The sequence below is a fragment of the Cajanus cajan genome, chromosome 3 (assembly GCF_000230855.2).
Source record: "Cajanus cajan strain Asha chromosome 3, NIPB_CcT2T_4, whole genome shotgun sequence".
Classification (NCBI taxonomy): Eukaryota; Viridiplantae; Streptophyta; class Magnoliopsida; order Fabales; family Fabaceae; genus Cajanus; species Cajanus cajan.
In genome coordinates, this window is record NC_138519.1 from 2,237,164 (window position 1) to 2,263,398 (window position 26,235).

The window sequence follows — 26,235 nt, forward strand, 5'->3', positions numbered from 1 at the left end:
TGAAAATATCAGAAGTTATATAGAAAAACAAATATCTTACGAGAATAATGTAAATAAAAAATAAAAAACTTATTATTCTCCCTGTAGGAGGCAATGTGTTTCATGACTAGATATTTTCATCACCAATTATTTTCAAATAAGATGACGATTGGGATAGGCAGCAATTAATAATTCATTACATTATAAAGTTAAAGTGAAGATCTCTTTACAGCCAAAAAAGAAAAAGTGAATATATCACTTTTGTTCCCCATTATATCAGCCTACTTCCCCACTTATTTCGTCTTATGCACGTCAATTACATATTCTCTTTTGTTTTTTTGCATGGTGTTGGTTTTCTCGCTCAAGACTAGGACACCATATCCAATTATCCTTATCTTTAAATATCTTCATTAGCATTTGCTCCATTCATCACAATCTTCTTTTCATGCACATTTTTTTTTGGTAGTATTTGTCAATTTTTATTTATTTGCTCCATTCAGTGTTTTACTCTAAATATATGTTTCAAAAAAGTTATTTCTAATTTTATTTTACGTTTCACTCCTTTAAAAGTTTATATTTTGACAAATATATATATATATATATATATATATATATATATATATATATATATATACACTAAAAAATATAAATAAAAATATTTAAGAAATTTCATATTATGATATCCATGCGTACAAGTATCTCATTTCTTGGAACTTACAGCTTCCACGTATCTTTGCTTTTTTCTTCTCTTCATTACTTTCAGTTCATTGCTCGCTATTTGGAATTGTGACAAGGGAACACAAATCTCAACTTACATTCCAACAACATAGCAGATCAGGTTTGTACCTTTTTTCTACTATATAGATCAAGAAATTTCACTCATATAAACATAAAGATGGATATATATTATGTGCATCTTTCAAGACAGACGACAACAGGAGTAGTTGATAGGTGAATGAATTGAAGATTAAGAGCTTTCCTGTTTTTGGGTTTGTTTCACTCTCAAGGTAAGATCTTATCACTTACTTTGCGCTCTTTTCATGGATCCATTGCTAAGTATATATATTTCTAAGCTGCCTATCTCGCAGCAGCTTCAAATCGAGGAGAATATTCAGAAAGGGAAAGAAAATGTGAGGGGAAGACTAAGAAGATAAGAAATCCAAAAATGGAGCACCAACTCTGCTGAAGAATAAGAGCTTTCCTCATCCTTAGTAAATATATTTCATATCAGATCAGGTTTGTTCCTTTCTTTATATATATATTTCATGGATCCATTTTCTAATTTCTTTATATATATTTCATGGATCCATTTGCTAATTAAGTAAATATATTTCTAAGCTGTCTATCTCGCTCTTCCTAAATATATTTTAGTTTTACATGTCAGCTGCTTCAAATCGAAGGGAAAGAAAATGTGAGGGGAAGACCAAGAAGATAAGAAATCGCAAAATGGACTACTAACTCTGTTGAAGAATAACACCTTTCCTCATTCAAGGTAATAACATTCTAAATATTCTTACAACTATTTTCTTTTCCTTCATCTTCTGCTCTACTTTTGTTTTATTAATTAAATTCACTTCACTACATGTTTTATAGTATGTTGTTTACACTATTATACATGTTTCTTTGTATTTGGTGAATAATTATATGTCTTTGTTTATCATTTGTATAAATTTATCATGATTGATTTTCCAAACGGTGAAGGATATCGGAGTAATTTCCTCAGATTCAAACTGCATTAATATTACTATATGCCAAAATCTTAAAACTCAATATTACTTAGAAATTTCTTTTTATAACTACTAAGGAAAAACTACGAAATAAATAATAATTTTACATAGTTATCTTTATTATTAATTATTAATTTTATTTATTAGAAAACAATGTAACACAGTAATACCCTTTGCAAGATTATTAAGTGATGATGAATTACATAATATTTAATTAATTTCTATATGTACATAACATAAAATTAAAAGTAATTAGTTACTTTTTTATGTTAAGAATTAAAATGCATATCACAAAGTGATTAATTGAAATCATATACTTTTGGTAATCCTAAAATATATAATAATTTCTGGTAGTCCAGCCATTTAGAATATCCAAGTGACTATTTGATATAAAAATTAAGCAAATATATACTTTATCGGGATGTATATTTAAAACTCTGACCCGAAAATTAAATTAAATTTGTCATACGTAACTTCTAGCTAGTTCATCATATTTATTATTACAACACAACTATAACAATGTTAAAATCATTAATATAATCTAACCTAGAACTATCATGCAAGTAATCCATACATATTTATGTAATAATATATATGTACAAAAATAAAAAAAATTGAAAATATAAAATCTCTTAGTGAGATTATAACCAAATTTTGTAAACACATATATTTGATTACAAAATATAATGATCCTAGTTTGTCAGTCAAGTAACAACTATACATATGTTGTCTTAAAACAACATCACAAAAGAAAGAACCATTTCTAACATGGCTAACCTAACATGAACAACTCAACTCTTCTCAACAATTCAATAATTAATCTACATAACTCAACATGAAATCATCAAATCAACATATATACAACATTAACTACTAAAATTCATCATTTTAAACAACACATGTCAACAAAAGCCTCATTTTTATACAAAATCCCCCAAAACCATATACTTCAAGACTTTACTCCTTCAAATTCAACATTCAAAGCCACCAATAAGCAAATAAACACATACAACAAAACAAAGATTGACCTACAAGTTTCCCTTACCTTGGATCTTCAAGAAAAAAGGGAAAAGAATGATGAACAACGAACAATGCATCTCCCTAAGCTCTCTTGCTACACAACAACTCTATCCTTTAATTTTCAGCTCACGAGCTTCGAATCTCAACTTAACAACTCAAATTTGTGCTTTGAGGAAGGATTAGAGCACACTCTCTTCGTCCTCTACTAATATCGCACCTGACGTACCTCATTATACGCCCGATGCCCTTTAGCCAGAGACCCAATTTCAAGTTCACACCTAGGGCGACTAACCTTGCGCCTGACGTGAACGAGCAAATTAGCTCTCTACTAAATACTCGCTCAACGCCATAGATGTGTGCTCAGTGCGTACTCAAACCAGAACAAAACCCAGCACACACAACCACTTCAAATTTCAACAAAACTTGAAACTCAGAAGAATCCTAAGGCATGCAACAAGTGTTCCAACTATCACAACAACAATAAACAACTAAAATGACTATAATCATCCACATGCATTCAAAAATTGCAGTTCAACTATCTCAAATCATCATTCTCTACTTCTATTCAATACCCATTTCCAATATTCAGCCACTATAGAATCCAACCCACAACCAAAGACTCGACCAATTCAAGGAAAAGCAAGGAAGTGAAGCTCTCCCAACCTAAATTGAAGCTACGCGGAAGAAACCCTAACGAAAATGAGAGGAAGATCGAAGGAAAAGAAATGGCTCCCTAGCTCCGTGAACACAAGGAAGATGATCTTCCACCGACACCTCAGCCTTCAAGCAACAATGAAGAATTCTGAATGTGAGAATGAAGAAGGAAAGGAAAAATTTAATAAGAAGAAATGAGAAAAGGGCTGCGGGGCATTACATGTTCCATTGAAAAGTCCACCTTCACTTACAAGTTCATTATTTAATCCTATTCTTAAAATACTTTCATTATTTAACTCCTATTTTAAAGTTGGTTATTGTATTATGTTTATAGTTTAGCTTTTTCTCTTAAAAAAATATTATCGAACTTGCGACAAAAGCTAATTATAAACATGATATAATAATCAGGTACTTTAAGACCTACCAAACATATATCCTATCATACATCTAACTATAGAATTATCATTTTAGCTTAAAAATATCATATATTAATAATTTCAGCCATTAATAATTTCTGTGATCTTATTTTTGTAATTTTAACGACTAAAATGATTGTTGTTTAATAATATATACGGTCAAAAAATTCGTTTAATAAATTTTAAGAATTGAAATGACGTTTTTTTTTCAAGGATTAAATGGACTGATATTTGTAATTCAAGGATTAATTTTTTATTCATTAGTTTAATGATTAATTTAATTAGCGTATTATTTTATTGGCTGATGAAACATACAAAATAATATTAAACAAATTTTTCATTCATAACATACATAAAATTAATAATTTGATTTAGTGTACACATTTTTTTTAGACGATATTATTCTTAAATTTTTAAATAATAAAAAATATTATTAAAAATTAATTATATTTATAAATTTAAGACTTTAGTTTTAAGATTTATGGACCAAAACATTGATAATTTTTTTTAAATATTTTTTGTTAAATAAATATAATTAAAGACATAAAATATTTTAGGCAAAAATATATTTTTTGTCCCTTATATTATTTATTAGATTCAATTTAGTTTCACTTTAATTGATTGAATCAATTTAATTTCATATTTTTAAAATATATCTTAATGTTTAATTTTTCGTTCTTTCCGTTTAAATACTTAAAGATGTAACATGTATCATGTTTATCATGTGTCATGTGACATGACACATGACATGATAACATAACACATGATATGACAACATGTCACGTGTCAGATCCGTTAAATATTTACATGGATGGGTCGAAAAATCAAATATTAAAATACATTTTAAAGATGTGAGACTAAATTGATTCAAATAATTAATGATAAATTAACACTAATAAATAATATAAGAAATAAAAAATATTTTTTATCGATATCTTAATTTCACTTATTCAAAATAAAATTAATCAATATTCAAATAAAGACACGCAAATTACATGGTTGTAATTAGTACCAATTTAATTTGATTTGAGGATTGCTATATCCTCCAAAACAAATTCCGAAACGGCCTCCGAAAATTAAAATATTAATATCTTTTAGTAAATTTATTATAAAACAATTATTTAATTTAATATTTTATTATTTAATTTAACAAAGTTGTTTTAATAATTCGAAACAACTTTCGAAACGTTCATTCAGACGATCTAACATTTTGCATTTGATTTACATATTTTACATAATGAAAAACTCTCTTATATATCCGTTGTCACTGTCATCATCAGATCAGGTTGCGGAGTCACGGTTTCCCAAACTTTCCTAATTTATATATATATATATATATATATTAATATTTATATTTATATATTATTATATTATTAATTATAATAAAACTAAAAAATTGAATTATTATTTTTAATTGATAAAAAATTTAATTTATAATTATATATATATAAAAATAATAATTTGGCACCCTCAAATTTTTTTTGTCTAAATTCTGCAACTGGTCATCATCTTTATTAATTTATAACTCATCATTTATTTACTCAAATCTCCTTTATCATAAAATAGGTTGAGTGAGGTGAACAACAAATTAAAATGATTTGACAAAATATTTGTATTTAATTCATGATATTGAACTGCCTAATTATTCTCTCTATTTATTTATTTATTTATTTATTTTTATTTCTCTCCTTTTTCTATGTCCTTCTTTTTCTTCTTTTCTGTTTTTCCCTCCCTCTTTCACGTGTCTTTTTTTTTTCCCCCGTCTATTTCTCTTACTTCTCTATCATATTTCTAATTAAATATTATTTAATATGAAAATTATTTTAAATTATTAAATATTTAAAATTAAATGTCTTTTATTTCATAAAATTTAATAAGACTTTCTACATAAATTTTAAAATAAATTTTATATTTAGTGAAATTAATTTTTCTTATTCAAATTAAAAATTAAAAATTAAAATTAATCTAAATGGACAAGTTCACAACCATTATATTGTATGTATTTACATTAACTATTGAATATTAAAATAATAAATAAATTAAAATTTTATATTGGAAGTGAGAATGGGTTTTATAAAAGTTGGAAGATTAAATCCAAATTTTGATAATAGTAGTGGAGTTAAAAGAACAACTAAACCATTTATTTTTTAAAAATAATGCAGGGCGATTAACAGCTGAATTAAATTATGTTTTTATCAGTAAAACAAATTACAATAATGGTAATGGTAAAGTATTTATGCATCTAACCCGGTTATACTACTAAATCAACTACAGTGCTTCAGAATTAAGTCATTTATGTATAATAAAAATTAAAATTTTACCCAATTGGATATATAATTTATTGTAATATATAATTGTAACAATTTAATTGTAATAACAAATACGAACTAAACAACTTTCAGAATAATACACATAAACTTTATGTACCGACAATATAAACAATTAATATTCCAGGTATATTTTAAATAAATAAATGCTTGATTTTCAATTATTTCTCTTTCACCAGAAATTTATTTGAGTTACTGTTAGAACAAATTTTTTTACCGATGTGTACAGATAAAATTGGTAAACAGAGAGAACCAGTAGTAACTTGGTGTCAATTAAAGAGTCTTTTTGTATTTTTTTTTTATTGGTGGACCTGTTTGTTTAGATTTTAAAAAATATATTTAAGAAAAACGATTTCAAAAGTAGTAACTCCAACTTGCTTTTATTTATTTATTTATTTTGCTTTTTTCTGCATCTGATTAGGAAAAAAAATCTCAAAGATGTCCAAAAATTTTAATTAGTATTTTTTTTAATAAAGAGTTCTTTTCTTAATTTTTTAAAGGAGCAAGCTCAAAATCATATTCAATTTGAGGCCAAAGGTCTGGGTGGATGATTGAAAATGAGGTGGGTTAGATTATGGAGATCGCAAGTTACGTTTTTCCTTTCCATTTTTATCCGTTAAATTAAAACTCCAACGTTTTGTTGGTCTTCTCTATGGAGAATCATTAAGAAAATTAAAAAATCCAAAAGTAAAATCAAAGGCATGGTTGTTGACGCATCCTAAAGCATTAGCAATGTGTGCTGTGCAAATTATAGAGTACAGGCAAAGTCGCAATTATAATGATTAAAACTATATAATTTAATAAATAAAAAAAGTCAAAGAATTTCTTCTAAGCCAATAAAAGCAAAAATTTTCTTCAATATGGACAAAAATATATGTTCAAACTTAATATTGTATTTCACGTTCCTTTATAATTTTCAAAGCATCTATAGTTGCTTGACTTGATTTTAGTAAATGTACTCGTGAGTTTTGATTTGATCAAATATAAGTTATTTTTCGTAATTAGCTTTTGATTAACCTGTTTACACTTTTACGTTTTGTTGAAAAAGAGAAGAGATGTAGTCGTATCCAGGACAAGAAAATCAAGCTCAAAGGGATGGGGGATGTGCTACCAATAGTGGAAAAAGTGTTTGAATATGTGGTTCGTCCGGGCTATAAGCAGGTGGCCTACATCCTCGATTACAAGCAAAATGTAGATGAACTAAACCGTACTGTTGAGGATCTTAGACGTGATAAGGAAAGGCTGGAACACCAAGTTGATGAAGCTGATAAAAATCTAAAAAAGATTGAAGCTAAGGTCACAGAATGGTTACGGGAAGTGGGTGAGTTTGAGTCTAAATTTGAGAATTTTATGAAAGATGAAGGCACAAAGTCAAGGTATCCTTGGAATAGGCATAGACTAAGCAGACGAGCAACAAAGATGGCAATGGAGGTTAAGAAGCTAAGAGAAGAGATCCCCAAGGCTGATGAAGTTGCCTATACGGAGAACGTAACATCTAATGATGTCACTTCGTCTAATGTTGGTGTTGGCTACATGGATTTTGGTTCTAGAAAATCCACAATGAATGGCATATTGGCATCACTTCAAGATCCTACGGTTAGAATGATTGGCCTGCATGGGCCAGGTGGTGTGGGTAGGTCCACTTTTGTCAAAGAAATTGCTAATATAGCTCGAAACAAGAAGATGTTTAATGTGGTGGCTATTGCAGAAATAACTGCCAATCCCAATTTGCAAAAAATCCAGGAAGAAATTGCTTACGTGTTAGGATTGAGATTGGAAGGGAATGGTGAAAATGTGAGAGCTGATTGTATACGGAGGAGGTTAAAGAAAGACAAGGACAACACCCTTATAATATTGGATGACCTATGGGACAAATTAGATTTGAACAAGTTAGGGATTCCACTTGATGATGATGATAATGATTATGACGATGATTTAAGCAAGAGGAATGAGACGAAAGAGATGAAAAGTGAAAATGAAATGAAGCTTAGGAGCAAAGTGATGAAAAAAGAAAAACCTCTTGGTGATTATAAGGGGTGCAAAATTTTGCTAACCTCAAGGGTTGAAAAAGTATTGTATGATAAAATGGATGTTAAGTCAACTTTTTGCATTAAGGAATTAGATGACAAGGATGCTCTGATGTTGTTTCAGAAGGCGGCTGGAATACCTAATGAAATGTCCAACTTTAAACAAGAGATTGTTAAGAAGTATTGTGAGGGGATACCCATGGCAATAATTACTGTTGGCAGGGCATTAAGAGACAAGAGTGACTCAGTGTGGGAAGCTAGACTAGAAAAACTTAAAAAGCAAGAATTGGTGGGAGTGCAAAAGCCTATGGAAATTTCTTTAAAGATGAGTTATGACCATCTAGAAAGTGAGGAACTCAAGTCCATTTTCTTACTTTGTGCCCAAATGGGTCATCAACCACTAACGATGGACTTGGTGAAGTATTCCTTTGGTTTGGGTATACTTGAAGGGGTCTACTCGCTTATGGAAGCTCGTGATAGAATTCATACATCAATAGAAAAGCTAAAAGGCTCAAGTTTGGTGTTGGATGGAAGTTCTAGTAATCATTTCAATATACATGATATGGTTCGAGACGCTGCTTTGTCAATAGCACACAAGGAGAAAAATATATTTACTATGAGAAGTGGTAAACTTGATGATTGGCTTGAACTTGAGAAGTGCACTTCGATTTCTATATGCAATAGTGATATCCTTGATAAACTTCCTAATGTTATAAATTGTCCTCAACTTAATTTTTTTCAAGTTCATAATGATGATTCATCTTTGAGAATACCTAACAGTATTTTTAAAAGAATGAAAAAACTCAAAGTATTAATATTGAGTGGTTTTCATCTGTCAAACTTACAAGATTTAATTAAAGGTCTGTCAAATCTCAGAATGCTTTGCTTGGAACGATGCAATTTAGATGGCAATTTGTCAATCATAGGAGCGTTGAAAAAATTAAGAATTCTCAGTTTTTCTGGGTCTCAAATTGAAAATTCTCCAACTGAGTTATGGTACTTAGATAAGCTACAATCACTAGACACCAGCAATTGTTGCATACAAAGGATGTACTTACCTAATTCTATGTCAAGGTTGACTTCTTTGGAAGAGTTGTATACAAGAAAGTGCGTGATCAACTCTCTTGTGGTAAAAGAGACAAGTGGGCAAATTTCATTGCTTTCTAAACTAAAACATTTGCATCAACTGAAAGTGGTGGACTTGAGCCTTCCATGTGTTGCAGTTTTTCCCAAGGACTTGTTCTTTGACAACTTAAATGATTACAAGATTGTGATTGGAGACATCAAGGTGTTTTCAGATGGAGATTTCAGGATGCCTAATAAGTACGAACCATCTAGATCTTTGGCATTGCAGCTGAAGGACGATACTAACAATATTCACTCTCGAAATGGGATTAAATTATTGTTTAAAACAGTTCAAAATTTGTTATTGGGAGAGATAAATGGTGTTCAAAATGTTATTTATGAGTTAAATTTGGATGGATTTCCGGATCTGAAACACTTATCTATCATAAATAATTTTAGCATCAAACATATCTTCAAGCCAAAGGATTTGGCTCATCCTTTGGATGTTTTTCCCAATTTGGAATCTTTATGTCTTTACAAATTGTGGAACATAGAGATCATATGTTGTAGTCTAGTTACAGATGTCTCATTTACCAAATTGAAGACTATCAAGGTCAAGATGTGTGCCCATTTGAAGAATGTCATCTCAGTTTACATGGTTAAACTTCTTTCTAGTTTAGAAACAATTGATGTTTCTGATTGTGATTCTATAGAGGAGATTGTTGAAATACCTGTTAACTCTGATAAGGTTGAGTTTCCTAAGTTGCACTCTTTGACTCTACAATCATTACCACCATCATTTACTAGTTTTTATAGAGTAAAGGAAGACATGACTCCTCCGCTCTTTGGTAAACGGGTATGTTATTGCATCCTTTTCTTTTACATTTAATTAATGACATTTTTTTGTAGATATATTAATTGTGTATGTCTTTGCAGGTTAAAATTTCAAATTTAGAGAGTTTGAATTTATCCTCGATCGGCATCCATAAGATATGGTGTGACCGGTCCTTGTCAAGCTTTTGGTTTCAAAACTTAATAAAATTAGTTGTGAAAGATTGTAATAAGTTGAGATATTTGTGTTCATTGTCTGTGGCTAGCGGTTTGAGCATGCTAAAAGGCCTCTATGTAAGCGAGTGTCATGTGATGGAGAAGATTTTTTGCATTGAAGGAAATGGTCCACACAAGGTGTGTATTGGAGTAAATAATTAAATTTGTGTAGTTGAGTTAATGTTATGTGTGTAGTTATTGGCCATGCTCTTCTTTAGACATTTCTGTTAACTTTCATTACTTAATAATAAATTGTTTGCATCAAAGTGTAGGTCTTTGTCTTTCCAAACTTGGAGGAAATCCACCTCAGCAAAATGGAAATGTTAACAGACATATGGCAAGCTGAAATGAGTGTTGATTCCTTTTGTAGTCTCATTTCTGTGCACATTGAACAATGTGAAAAATTAGACAAGATTTTTCCGAGCCACATGGAAGGATGGTATGCAAGTTTGGAAAAGTTGAAGGTTGTTAATTGTCGGTTAGTGAAAGTGATTTTTGAAATCAAAGATTCCCAACAAAGAGATGCATCTGGTGGGATAGACACAAATTTACAAAGTATTTTTGTTGACAAACTCCCAAAGTTGAAGCAAGTGTGGAGCAAAGATTCAAGAGGAATTCTCAACTTCAAAGAACTACAGAGTATAGATGTATCTTCTTGTTATAAATTGAGGAGTGTCTTTCCAACTTCTATGGCCAAAGATGTTCAAAAGATTGCATACATGTCAGTAAGCTCTTGTTCGATAATGGTGGAAATTATTGCTTGTGAAGATGGGTTAGAAGCAAGCAATGAACCATTAGTGTTCCCTGAATTGACCAGCATGGAATTATATGGCCTAGAAAACATGGAACGTTTCTATAAGGGGAGACATGGTATAAAGTGTCCCAAATTGAATAAGTTGACAGTGGTGAATTGTAAGAAGCTTGAAACATTTCAAATAGAAAGAAGTGAAAGCACAAATGAAGAAGTAGCAGTTTTCTCAACACCTAAAGAGGTAAGTAAATAATATTTTGTCATTGAAAAAAGAACTACTTAATTCACTCTTTGTGGCTTACAACAATTTTATTTAGAACTTAAAGCAATATTTGATAAATTTTAAGGTTTAAAGTATTTCTTAGAGTATTCTTTTATTTTGACAAAAAACTATGGAGTAAAAGGTTTAAAGCTCGCCTCATTCAATTCTCATTCCGTTGATTTTATTTTATAGTTTTTTTTAGTATTAGGTTTTTTTCAACTTTAATGCACACGCTTATTTATTTATTTTCAAGATGTTAAGAGTTAGGACCAGGGTTTTTAGGAAGAAATATACTCACCATCTATTCATTTTCTTTTGCATTCTACTTCTATCTTCTTTCTTCATCATCTATCATATATTTTTTTCACTTTTTTTTTATTTTTATTTCCATTCCAACTTCTCAATCCACCCATTTTAGAATGAACGAATAAGAACACTCTTTTTGGGTGACCAACATTATATTTTGACAGCCTTATTCTTTATTAATTTGTTATTGCTAGATCGAAATTTGTGTTCGGTCACTTAGCACACATTATTAGATTTTGAATGTTTTTATAATATTTTTAAAGTTTAATTTTGTTATTATAATTTTACAAAATTCATTTATTAGTCTTTATAATATAAAAAATTCATTTTAATTATTATATATATAAAATGTTTATATTCTTTTTAGTTCTTAAAATTTTATAAGTTTTACCTTTTAATTTTTATGAAAATAGACTATGTGAATTAAAAAAAATTCAAAATAATATGTATAAAATCTAAAATAAAATATTTTAACCAGAAAGACTAAAAGGTAATGTTTAAAAACAATGAAAAAAGATAATTAAATTATTATTTTTATTAAAAAGAATTATTATTTCATCGTGTTTGATCATTTTATTTTTATATTTATGTCTTTTTTTTTTCAAGTACCGCATCAATTACATTATTTTCTCTCTGCTTATCTTAAAATATACAAATCAGGATTATTAACCTTACAAACTGAAACTTTAGAGCATCATTCAATTTTATTTTATTTTTCATTTTACTTGTATCATCTTTTTATCGTATATTCCTTTTATTTGTTGTTGGGTTTTTTTTTTAATCTTCTTTCTTAAGGGTAAGTTTCTACCTTTTTCTTCATTATCATTGCAAACATTTTAAACTTTTACTAATATTTTTCTTTTGACATTTGCATGATGCTACTATAAACTAATATTTTTAATTTTCAGACCTTATTTATATATATATATATATATATATATATATATTCACTTACTGTAAACTGTTTTACATTAAATTTTAACTATGAAAGTGTTAAATTAAAAATTCTTAATATACAGATTAAGTTTACAAATTTTAAATTTTTTTTGAAAATTATTTGATATTGTTTCATCAATTTAAATTGACAGATAATCATAAAACTATTTTATACATTGATTTGAATTAATAAAATGAAATATTAAATAATTTTTTAATTTTTTTAAAAAATTTGTAAACATAATTTTTACATTAAAACTTTTAATTTAATAGTTAGATTGTTAAAATTTAATGTATAACATGAATTATTAAGTGAAATAAATTTTAAATAGACTTTCTGTCGAAAAAAATGGATCTTTTCTTATATATAAGTTTAAATAGACTCATCAAGTGAGTGACAAGGCATAATGAGAGGGGTAATGGAATGGTTTCTCAACTTGCTTGGACTATCTTGTTACTTATCTATCATTTATCCACAAAAAAAAAAAAAAAATCATTCAATCCATTTATTACACAATATAATATATTTGTGAATTGTATTCAATTTATTCATTTAATTTTAAAGATGGTTAGTAATTTATCTATTATACTTTCAAAATCTATTGAATTATAATAAGCGAGATGTATTGGATTGAGTTTTTTCTTCTTCATTTTTTAATATATTTTTGTAAATATTTTGATTGAGATTTTAAAAGATTATTTTGGTATAAAAATAAAGATTTATGAATTTTAAAAAAATTATATAAAAATATAATGAATTATAAATTTTTTTAAAAGAATTTTATAATCATAATTTTGTATTTTATATTTTAATGGATTTCTATCATAAAAATTTAAAAGATTTAAAAAGACTATGAATTTATAACATTTAAAAGGACTCCAAAGATTTCAACATTCAAGGTTACATGTGAATGAAAAATATAATAATAATAATAATAATAATAATAATAATAATAAGATTTGGATTTTAATATAAAAAAAAAGTAAAAAAAATTGACACATTTTTAATAACTAATCTTTTAATTTTTCTTTCCAAATGAATATGAAATCTCACTTTCAATAGAAGATAAACAACTGCCACAAAAGGAGCATGTTGAATTTGCAACTGATATAAATTTTGTGGCCAATATAATAACAAAATATTGTAAAATTTAAAACATCAATTGCGTGGACAGCACAAAAAAAAATAGAGGTAGAGAGTTAGAAAAAATAGATAGAAAAAAAAAAGAATATTTCAAGATTTTTTTTTATAGATGGATCAAATATCTTACCATAAAAAATATTAATAAATAAATTAAATAATCTTTTAAAATAAATTGAATAGATTAAATTTTTAATAAATGTAAATTAATAAATTATTTTTATTCAATTTATTATAATCCAACTAAAAGATTATCTGTTATATCGTATATTACCACCGGTGTCACACATAAAGATATGCGGAAATCACAATTAAACTGCTGCAATCGTAAAATTTGCATTAATGCAGTACGCAATACAGTCTTTTGTGTCATTTTTGCTTTTTTTTATTTTTATTATTTCCTATCTTAACATAATAGAGGTGTTTGCCTTATAGTAATTTATGAACAAACACAAACAAAAATCACAATTTGGTTCTTAAACTGTCGCAATCCAAACAGAAAAGCGTAATAAAATAAAATAAATGGAAAGATGGGGGATAAGCTTATATATATAAAGTAACCTCCTTCTTCGTAGTATTCACTTTTATTTCATTTTTCTCTAGGTTTTTCCCAACTTGGAGTATTTGAAAATTGACTTTGACCAAGCAGAGAAGTGGTTATTGAGCAACACCAAAATGTACAGAATGCACCGTTTAAAACAGCTTTGCATTTTCTCCAGCTTCACCAGAGTTAGTGTTGACTCTCTCTACCAGTTTCTGTACAGAATGCCAAATCTAGAAAAGTTATCGCTTCATTGGTTGACGCCAAGTGCAAACATTGCACCACAGGAAAGATTAGGAACCGTATTACAGTTGAAGGAATTGGTTTTGTCAAGGTCAGATATAAATGATATAGGACTTGAACGACACCCGTTTCTACGGAGACTTGAACTTTTGACCTTACAATTCTGCGAAAGTTTGAGCATTTTAGCTCCTCCCTCGGTATCATTGACTTACTTGACATATTTGGAAGTAAAGTATTGTGGTGGATTAAGGTATTTAATGGCATCCTCAACGGCAAAAAGCTTGGTTCAACTTAAGACCATGAAGGTAATCAATTGTTATCAAATAAAGGAAATAATAAGCAATGAGGGAAATGAAAAAGAAAACATCGAAATTGTATTTAGCAATTTGATTACTATAGAACTTGTGACTCTAGAACAACTCACAAGTTTTTGCAGCCACAAGAATTGTATGTTCAAATTCCCTTTATTGGAAATATTGATTGTGAGAGAATGCCCCAAGATGGAAACATTCTCGGAGAATCTGGCAAGTGCACCAAAGTTACAAAATAATATACTTGCTGTTGAAGGAGAAGAAGAAGCGAAATGGCAGTGGGAACGCGGCTTGAATGGCACCATACAAAAAGTTTTCAATGATAAGGTACTTACATTTATCATTCATGTTATTTGAAAAACTTCGTTCATAAAATTTAACATATAATACAAGAATTTAATTGCTTCATGTAGCCCGTCTTGTCCTAAAGAGAACTTCCCATCACCTTAAAACTCTTCTTTTTAATCAAAATGATGTAAATTTCAATTTATTTAGCTTGAATCCAATTCTAAACATTATTCTGGTGATGATTTGATTTATAAATGATGTACTTGGGTTGAATATATGAGTCTTAATAATCATATATTCTCATCTTTAATATCCACCGTGGGATAATAATTTATATTTTATTTTTTTATCTGATTTTACAGGTTTCTTTCAGATACTCAGAGTATTTGTATCTTTCCCTTTATCCTGAATTTATAGAGCAACTATGGCATTGCAATCATTTGGAGTTACAAAACAACTTTGGCAATTTGAAAATATTGCAAGCATACAACTGTAAGAGTCTAGAGCACGTAATTCCATCTCATTTACTTCCTTGCTTTGAGAATTTGGAAGAGTTAAAAGTAAGGAATTGCAGAGAAACACGGGTCATATTTAATATAAGTGATGAGACAAAAGCTTTGGGAATAATCCGTTTGAAAAGATTGAGTTTAGATGATCTACCAAAACTAGAGCATGTATGGGACAAGGATCCTGAGGGAATGATTGACCTTCAAGTGCTACGGGTTATGTCGGTTAAACGTTGTGATAGTCTGAAAAGTTTATTTCCAGCAGGGGTGGCTAAAAAAGATGTTACCTGCAGACTTGAAAAGCTTAAGGTAAGAGAGTGTAGGGAGTTGGTAGAAATATTTTCAAAGGGTGCAGAAGCAGAAGAAAGAGCAACAAAAATGCTTGTGTTTAGTTCTCTCACCTCCTTGACTCTAACAAAATTGCCAAAGCTCAAATACATCTATCCGGGATTACACACGCTTGAATGTGAAGAAGATGATGCAGAGGAGCAAGTCCTTATTGAAATTGAAAAGGTAATTCTTATAAGTTAATTCACTTTTACTTATTATATGTAGGATCGACTCTGGTTGGATGATTTTCAAATAAGAAGAAAAGTTGTGTAATTTCATCAAACTTTAACCAAATTACTTTTTTTAAATTCCGGGTCGATCAGAATAGATGCATTTACTAAGGCGTGTGTGACAGCCGACAGGTCTAAAAACTATTAGAAGAAAATTAGGAGAAAAGACAAAATAATTAGAAACCTAAAGTATAAGTAAATAAAAGAAATACTAATGATAATTACAGAAAAAATTTGAAAATATGAATAAAAATTTGGAACTAACGATGGAAAAAATTGATAAAAATATAATTTTAATATTAGGAATTGTAAATAAAATTGAAGATTTTACCTGTAATAAAATAAAAAAAATTGGATAAAATTAATAATGTAAAGCAAATATTAAAAAAAATCTTATAGATAAAACAATTAAAAATTAAAGAGGATTATGAATCAAATAAAATAGATAATGATCGGGAAGAAACTCATTCCTCTTAAATACAAATGCTGGTATCAGAGAAAAAAAATCCAAAAAAAAGTTAATTCAACTACAAAATAAATAATGTAGATTATATTTATAAAATAAAAAGTATGAAAAAATTATAGAGATTAAAATTAAAAGATTACAATAATGTTATAAAAATAATAAAACAAAGAAAATCATTAATCAAATAGCAAAACTGAAAACTAATTTACACTACAGAAATTCAAAATTTTAAGGAAAAAAGACAAAAAAAATGCTAAATATTTATTAGAACTAAGTTATTTAAGTGTATAGTGAATACTATTTCAAAGGAAACTATAGCATATAGAATGAAAATTGAACCACTAAATAATTTAAAAAAAAATGGAAGGATAAAACATCCAAAGAAAATATAAAAACAATTCAAAAAAATATTAAAAAAAATATATTATATGAATAAATTATTAAAAATGATGAATTTAAGATAAAATTAATAATTAATAATCTGATCCAATTGTATCAGTCCTCTTCAACTAAGAAGGATACTGTAGAATTATTCATATTTTTATTAGAACTATTTAAACAAGTATAATAGAGAAGAAGAAAAAGATCATCTGTATGCTTATCGATTAGCAAGAGTAAAAAGCTTTATTTGTAGAAAAAATAAGTATTTTTTTTGCGTATGTAATACTAATATGATTATTATTTGTTTTTCTTCGGATATATATATAGGTTATCCAAATCCCCAGCTTGAAGAAAGTGTCATTCAGTATTGGAGACTTCAAGGTTACATGGGATCGAGAGTCTGCAGGAGGGCAATTGCAGTTTGATAAACTAAAAGACTTTGAAGAATTGTTAGATAGTGCTCCTCTATACAGATTCCTTCACATGTTTCCGAACAGTATACAAAAGCTTGCATTTAACTCGTGTTGGTTTGAAGAGATGTTCTCCGCTGAAAGACCGAATGCTGATTACACTCCAATCCCTTTGTTCCTCAAAGGATTAGAGTTAAGTGATATGGATGAGCTTAAGTCCATTGGTTTAGAGCACTCTTGGCTACAACCCTTTCTTGAAAATCTCCAAACATTACAAGTAAAACGTTGCGATAGTTTGCCAAACTTGGTACCATCACCATGCACAGTATCTTTCACCAATCTGACATATTTGGAAGTAAGTAGATGCACAGTTCTTGTCTATTTGTTTACATCCTCGACAGCCAAAAGTTTGGGTCGACTCAAAAGGCTGAAGATAGAAAAGTGTAAATCACTGATAGAGATAGTGTCCAGTGAGGGAAATGAATCAGATGAGGATGAACAAATAATATTTGAGCAGCTGCAGGTTTTGTATCTTAAAGAATTACGTGTGTTAAGATGGTTTTACCCTGGGAATTATACCGTACGTTTTCCATGCCTGGAGCAAGTGCACATAATCGATTGCAGGTGGATGAAAACTTTCAGTCCAAACAACATAATAGATCATTCAACAACAACAAAGTGCTTTTCTGCAAAATATGAGAAACCTCAACAGTGTTCTGATCTTAATTCTACTACGCACAGGATATTTGAGGAAAAGGTACGGATCCCATCATTAACTTATATACACTTTTTGTTATTCATGAAAATATATTATTACAATTTTTAAAAACTAATTTATCTCCCAGGATTGGAATCTTTCACAGAATTACCATATTACTTACGTGGATCAGTGCCTTTTTTAAAATTAAATATTAATTAGAAGATTTTAAAATTATGATTATCTCCCATTACCTTTTTTACACCCTTTTTTCACAAACTACAGATATCCTCTTTCTACTACGACTTAGCACGACACCCTCTCATTTAATGTATGTTTAAAATATATTTATTTAAAATTTAAAATTTTATTTATAAAATATATTTATTTACAAATTTAATCTTATATATATATATTTAAATATTTATAAAATTACATGAGTAATTTATATTTAAAAAGGATTTAACTTATATTAAATTTAAATATTTTTGTAATTTTGAAATCTGTAATAACAAATGAATTCAATTATTTTACGACTATAATGTAAATAAAAATTTATTAATTGTATAATATTATAATAAAATATTTTGAATAATTTAACATGTAAAAATTTATTAAATTAGATGCAAATTATTAAAATTCAAATTAATTAAAATTATTTATTTTTTATCCACTAATAAAAATTTTATATGCATATGGTTTAAGATTTGAATTCAATTGTCCTTATTGTAATTAGAATTAACAATGAGTTGGGAGTGTTAGTAATCACCCGTCACCTATCATGTTTAATGTGGGTATCTATTTAATGAGTATTGATGAATTTTATATATTTGTAAATATCTACGTGTATTTATGCATATTTGTTAAAATGTAAGATTTTAAATGAGAAAATAAAATAAAATTTAAAAAAACCACCTTTAAAACATATATTTATATTAAAAAAATATTTTTGGCAACATATACTTTTAATAAAATAAATAATTATGTCATATATAATTATATTAAAAATACTTTAAATGAAACTATTTTCTATATAATTAAAATTATTTTAATATTTTTGAAATATGGGTACTTGCGAGTACCAATATTGTACTACCCATCATTTTAAGCCGTGGGAATAATACTTACATAGACAAATACACATCTTGTCCCATTTATTATACATAATAAGTTTTTATTTTTATATAATTAAAAATTACATAATATTTTTTAATGCACAACTTATTTTTAACTATTTGGAATTTTAAAAATATATATTTAAATTTAGTGATAAAAGAAATGTAGTTTAATAACTAATGATATATACGATTAAAATATTCAAATTTGCATATAAAGATAAAAGAAATGTATTAACTAATTGATATTTTTGACTAATTATGGTGATAGTGTATCAAAAACAACTAGAACAAATCATAAAAATAAGTATTTGAAGTTTCTAATTGAAAAAGAGAAGAGAATGAAACTAATTAAATTTGTGAGGCAATATTCATATTATAAATTATTTTTTAATTTCAAAGTATAAAAATAATATATATATATATATATATATATATATTAAGTAAAATTAAAAATTTAGTAGAAGCAATTGGCTCTACCTGTTATGTGAATAGATCTGTCATTCTCCGTCTTTATTCTCATCTTATTATTGAATGAATATTAATTATATGGATTAAAATATATGTTATATTTATTAAGAGGTGATTTTTTTAATATTGGAATTCAAATTAAAAAAGAAGATAGATCAAATAAAATGGAGAAAGAGGACAAAAGTAACTTAAAAAAAAAAGTAAGAAAGAGGAACTGTATAAATAAAAAAATAAAAAAAAATAAAAAAAAAGGAGAAAGGAGAGTGCTTCTTTTAACTGGACATTATATTATAGTAGTAAGGAGAAAAAGGCACAAAATGTCACTTGAGTTTTAAAAGTTATGAATAAAATATAAAATAAAAAAAAAAGAGATAAATTGAATAAGTAGTTGTAAAACAATCTACTATCTTCTAATTAAAGGGATTTTTTTTATCATTTTCTTCTCGATAGTGACCACTACATAAAACATTCCCCATGTTCTCTTTTAATACTTATTTTTTTCATCTTAAAATTTTAAACTCGAATTAAATTTGTTTAGGCACAAACTGTTGGGAAAAGAAGCCTTCTTCTAGCACAGCCACAGCGGAAGCATACACACAAAAAATAGAGAAACAAAAACAAACTCATTTTATTTCTCTCTACTTACAATTTTTTACAAGGACAAAATTGCAAACCCTCTCATCACAAGTTTTCTGGCATAACTTGGAAACCTTCATACACAAGTTTTCTGGCATAACTTGAAAACCCTCTCATGACACACAACTACCCAAGTCCCCAATACACCCATTGGAACCTATGTTGTTGTGGTGAGTAGACACTAACTATCACCTCTTATTTATAGTAGTAGTCTACCACTCCCTTCTTCAAACTACATGATGTGGGACTTTGGAGGATACCCACACACTTTGGGCACAACATTCCTCCCTTCAAAACTACTCAATGTGGGACTTTGGAGGATACCCACACACTTTGGGCACAACATTCCTCCCTTCATCCAAAGTCTCACATTAACCCATCATCATTCACAAGTTTTCTGGCAAAGCTTGGAAACCCTCCTTCACAAGTTTTTCTGACAGAAACTTGGAAACCCCTTCCCACAAGTTTTCTGGCAAAGCTTGGAAATCTTCATTCTCTTCACAAGTTTTATGGGTGAAACTTGAAAACCCCTTCCCACAAGTTTTCTGGCAAAGCTTGGAAACCTTCATTCTCTTCACAAGTTTTATGGGTGAAACTTGAAAAACCCCTTCCCACAAGTTTTCCGGCGAAACTTGGAAACCTCTTCCTCGGTACACTGCTTCTCTTCCTCCTGCTCCACCATCGAGTCAGTCACCCGATCAAACCATCGGCTCTGATACCACTGTTGGGAAAAGAAGCCTTCTTCTAGCACAGCCACAGCGGAAGCATACACACAAAAAATAGAGAAACAAAAACAAACTCATTTTATTTCTCTCTACTTACAATTTTTTACAAGGACAAAATTGCAAACCCTCTCATCACAAGTTTTCTGGCATAACTTGGAAACCTTCATACACAAGTTTTCTGGCATAACTTGAAAACCCTCTCATGACACACAACTACCCAAGTCCCCAATACACCCATTGGAACCTATGTTGTTGTGGTGAGTAGACACTAACTATCACCTCTTATTTATAGTAGTAGTCTACCACTCCCTTCTTCAAACTACATGATGTGGGACTTTGGAGGATACCCACACACTTTGGGCACAACATTCCTCCCTTCAAAACTACTCAATGTGGGACTTTGGAGGATACCCACACACTTTGGGCACAACACAAACGGTATCAAAATCTTATTAATATGTAGCCTGGTTCATTTTTTCCCATATTTTGTTTTTAAGTAAACCGTTTCTTTTTTGTTTATAATTTGATCGTGTACACCTATTTGATAGATGTTAGGGCCCGATAGTCCACCTGTTCCTCCACCATAGTATGATATTGTCCGCTTTGGGCCCAAGCCCGCACGGTTTTGTTTTTGGGCTCCTTCCCAAAAGGCCTCATACTATGGAATGGTGGACACCCTTATAAGCTAGCCAATGTTCCTTCATTTTACCGATGTGGGACTTGGGATGAATCCCAACAAACCTCCCCTCAGACCAAGGACCACATGTCTCGTGACCTCCTCCCCTCAAGCGATAATCCGTCACCATCTTGTACCGCCGTTAACTCTACGGGACACGCCGCCTGAACACCACAATATCAGGAAGACTTTCGACACAAGGCACCAAGTTCGGATCTCCATCGCGAGGCACAACACTGAGGGTCTTCCCGCATCAAACCCGGTCGAACCTTTGGCTCTGATACCACTTGTTAGGGCCCGATAGTCCACCTGTTCCTCCACCATAGTATGATATTGTCCGCTTTGGGCCCAAGGCCGCACGGTTTTGTTTTTGGGCTCCTTCCCAAAAGGCCTCATACTATGGAATGGTGGACACCCTTATAAGCTAGCCAATGTTCCTTCATTTTACCGATGTGGGACTTTGGATGAATCCCAACAATAGAAATATATAAATTGTCGCTAATTATCAAGCACCTTTTAGCATGAAAAGTTGGTTATTAATTCATGTTTTTGTTTAACTGTCCTAACGTTGTATTGTTTGGTTATTGGTTTTCTCTTGGTAGCTTCGCAACTTAGAAGATCTGGAAGTAGTTGGAGACAAATGGAAGATGATTTGGCATGAAGTATTTGAGGGAAACCTTTTCTTACAAAAGTTAAAAGGTCTAAGTTTTGAGCTCTGTGAGACAGATGTATTTCCATGTGAGTTTCTACAACATGTTCCCAATATAGAGAGCCTTGAGGTGAGCGAGTCCCGATATGAGGATGATATTGGGTTAGAGAACTCTTGGATTCAGCCCATCCTCCCAAATCTAACAGTTTTGAAAATATACTTTTGCAATAGTCTACGGTGTTTGTTGACATCCTCAACAGCCAAAAGTTTGGCTCAGCTCAAAACAATGGAGATAGGATGGTGTGATTCAATTGAAGAGATAGTAGTGTGTAATAAAGAGGGGGATGAATCAAATGAGGATGAGATAATATTTCCGAAGCTCAACTCTTTAAATCTAAAAGGGTTATCAAAGCTCAAAAGCTTCTACAGAGGGAGTTTAAGTCTCCCATCCTTAGACCGATTGAGGGTAAGCTTTTGCATCAGGATGAAAACTTTTTGTGCAGGTACCGTAAAAGCAGACAAATTGTCTCAAGTTCAAATTGACTTGGACGATCCTATCCCAGTGAAAAATGATCTCAACTCTACCATGCGAGAGGCATTTCTGGCAAAGGTATGTTTTCAATTTTTTTATTCAACATAATTATTATTCTTGTTATAAAACACGTGTCAGTAACAAAAGTGATCTAAACACTACTATGCGGAAATGGAAGGCATATTAAATTAAAGGTCGGGTATGTATTCAATCATTTTATTAAAAATTATTATTCGTTTATAAATATATGGCTAAATTATACTTTTTTAATCTTATTTTAAAATTTATTTTTAGTTTTTACTTTTTAAAAATGTTCATTTTACTTTTTTACTTTTTAAATTTGGATCGATTTAGTTTTTTTTTAAATAATAATTATTTTTAATTTTATAACATGATTTTGAATTATTTTATAACTAATTTAAAACTTAAAAATTGTCTTATAAATTTACTTATATAAAAAATGTGAAATTCAATTAATATTCAAATCTAAAAAAAATATAAACATAGTAAAAATTATAAATAAAACATGTTTTATAAACAACTGAAAAATAATTTGAAATTTTTAAAATTTTTCGGTTGCTTTATTAACTCTTTTTAAAACAATTTCCAACATATTTATGACTCTTTTTGGTTCACACATAAGTTACATTCAGTATTTTATACAAATAAATCAATTAAAATAAATTTTAAATCTTAAATCAATAAAAAAAATGATTTAAAATTGTATCTTAAAATTAAAAATAATTGTTACTTTCAAAGAACTAAATCAACTAAATTTTAAAAGATAAATAATCAAATTAAGTTATTCAAAATTAAAAAATCAAAAATAAATTTTAAAAATTAAATTGAACTAAAAATATAATTTAACCTAATTAACACACCGTGTTAATGAGAAAATCTTTTGAACGGAAGGAACATTGTATTTGTTTCGGGATTTTCTGACTTATATACCTAAATAATGAAGTTAAACAACCTGTCATAAATGAATGTGAACGGTGCAATTAAAAAAATTGCAACAATCATTGAAAATATCTAAAGAATTCTAACAAAGATATTTAGGATATATTTAGGTAAATTTTAAGAACTACTTTTAAGAGAGAAATATTAAAATTAAAATAAAATAATTTTTTCCATAAATTAAAATTACCTTATACACAAATTAAAGATAAGATTCTTAAGTAGATAAGCTAATAGGAGAAAATTTTTACAAAATTAGTTAATAAATAAGTCCGTTTTAATTTTCTAGAAAAAATTATTTCTTTTTTTTTTCTTATTTTTTTAAATATTTTTTTAAAAAATTATCCAAATTAATAATCTACCATAGGATTATTTAAGATTATTTTTACTTTGGTTATGTTTCACAACCAGGAAAAGCTTAGTGTAGTAACGGAGCATGTTCCCCCAGTCCCCCTCCAAATTAATTTGTGGAAAATAAATTATATGTATAATTATTAAAATTTATTTATATTTTTATTTAATATTAACAAAATTTTCACAAGTTTTAAATATTTTTAGATATATTAATAATATTAAGTCATTGAGATGATAAAGAACTTTATAAATAAATTTATTTATCAATTACGTACTTTTAATTTTAAGTCATTGAAAGAGCATTGAAATTTTTAATTATAAATTCACAAATATTTATTCATTAAAAGAATATAAAGAACGTTATATTTGGTCATTCTATTTTATTTATAGATTTTTTTTTTTGTCAATAATGCTCTTTTAAGTTTTTAATTTTTATGAAACCAACCATTATAATTGATTTAATTACACTTTTATACATGCATTAACTATTTCATTATAAGAAAGTTTATATAAGATGACTTGAATCTATGGATTTTTCATGCATGCAGATTTTTCTTGTGGGTTTTATATGCATACCTTTCTATATGAATTTTGTGTTTTTTTTTTCTTTTCAAAATCTTTCTCTAAATTTTGCTATAATTTAGACAAAAATATGGTTATTTCTTTAAATTTATTAAAAATTCATACATCTTTTTTTATATTCTCGCCCATCTTTTTTAAAAGAAGAAAAAATTTATGTTACTTGTAATTTTATTTAAAAATTTATAGATAATTTTTCTAATTTTCTTATTTAATAGTTAAAGAAAATATAAAAGTAGTAAAAAGAAAAAGAAAGGTGAGAAATGTTATGAATGAAGTAGAAAAAATATTTTTAATATCGTAAAATCATTAATTAAAAATATTTAATATTCAAATAATATCATTCAATATTTAAAATCATCTATAAAAAATTTATATATTATCAAAACTATTACATTTTATTTATACAATTTACTTTTAGTTATTTTGGCTCCTTCAAATAGTTTTTTCACGCTTACACAACCCCATTTGTTGGCAACTAAAAATCAATTTCATCACATATATAAGTTTCTTGATAAAGAAAGGCTATTGATTTTTTGAGTTTGCTTTGTAAATTCCTTTCAAATTGAGATCGAGCAAGAAGTATGTTAAATTGTTTTTAATTTTATTTTTATACAAGGTTAAAAAAAAATACTATATCTAGATTTGATTCATTGAATCTCACTTTATTTCGTGGAAAGATTAATTTTAATTTAGGAAAAGAGTTTATTGCTCCTATAATTAAAATCAGAATTTTTTTCTTCTTCATTATTATTATAAAACTAACGTTGCTGTTTCTATATTTTGTGTAGGCTAAGACACCATTATTGCAATAAGAAGATATTGATGGTAAAAGAGAGTTTGATGAAGATAAACAAAAGTGCCTTGTTTTATCACGTACGTTTGTTTGTGTTAAAAAAAATAAAAATAAAAACATTGATTACTGGTTTTACTATGTTGATGATGAAATACATTGTTATATTTTGCATATTATGTAATGTGTGTGATTACAAGTGATAAACAGTCATGAAAAACAAAGATGAAGTGATGAACTGTATCCACTAAGTATTATCTGTATTGTTTGAAATGTTGTGTGATGAACTGTATCCACTAAGTATTATCTGTATTGTTTGAAGCATTGACAACAACGGTTAAAATAAATGTGTTTTTGTGTGTTATATTTGTTCAGTTTGTTTCCCTTATTGATCTTAAAAATTTACATATCCAAATTCATCCTTCGTATAATATGCAAACACGAGATCTTCATCAAATTGCATCAAACATTCAATTTTGAATTAGATATATATTAATTTGTTGACACTGTCACAGAAATTTAAAGTTTCATATGCATCGCTCTCAACCGCTTATTCACATAATCTTTTAAGCCAAATTCACTGATAGACTCTAGAATTTGCTTGAACAATGGCATTTTGGAAACACTCCAATGATTGCTTCACATGCCTCAAAATTTTCCCTAAATATTTAGATTACTGCTAAAATG

General features: G+C 28.3%; 1 protein-coding gene across 13 annotated transcripts; it reads left to right on the plus strand.

The window, feature by feature from the left end:
* Nucleotides 1-396: 396 nt before the first annotated feature.
* LOC109806806 (uncharacterized) lies at nucleotides 397-25,912 on the plus strand. 13 transcript variants are annotated; one of them, XM_083070171.1, is made up of 13 exons: nucleotides 397-817; nucleotides 908-986; nucleotides 1,071-1,215; nucleotides 1,351-1,471; nucleotides 7,177-10,071; nucleotides 10,152-10,400; nucleotides 10,535-11,254; nucleotides 14,262-15,080; nucleotides 15,404-16,060; nucleotides 17,282-18,121; nucleotides 22,287-22,903; nucleotides 23,013-23,064; nucleotides 25,547-25,912. In XM_083070171.1, the coding sequence occupies exons 5-12, from the start codon at nucleotides 7,219-7,221 to the stop codon at nucleotides 23,050-23,052; spliced, it is 6,795 nt and encodes a 2,264-aa protein (XP_082926297.1). In that variant the 5' UTR covers nucleotides 397-817; nucleotides 908-986; nucleotides 1,071-1,215; nucleotides 1,351-1,471; nucleotides 7,177-7,218; the 3' UTR covers nucleotides 23,053-23,064; nucleotides 25,547-25,912. The 13 variants fall into 13 exon arrangements, with proteins under 13 accessions (XP_082926297.1, XP_082926293.1, XP_082926295.1 ...); XM_083070167.1 differs by having other exon boundaries at nucleotides 398-817; nucleotides 7,172-10,071; XM_083070169.1 differs by having other exon boundaries at nucleotides 399-817; nucleotides 904-986; nucleotides 1,068-1,215; nucleotides 1,364-1,471; nucleotides 7,172-10,071.
* Nucleotides 25,913-26,235: the final 323 nt, after the last annotated feature.

Coding starts and splice junctions, on each gene's coding strand:
- LOC109806806 (XM_083070171.1), top strand. CDS start 7,219: ATGGGGGATGTGCTACCAATAGTGGAAAAAGTGTTTGAATATGTGGTT. Junction 10,072..10,151: donor CTCCGCTCTTTGGTAAACGG/GTATGTTATTGC, acceptor ATGTCTTTGCAG/GTTAAAATTTCAAATTTAGA. Junction 15,081..15,403: donor AAAAAGTTTTCAATGATAAG/GTACTTACATTT, acceptor CTGATTTTACAG/GTTTCTTTCAGATACTCAGA.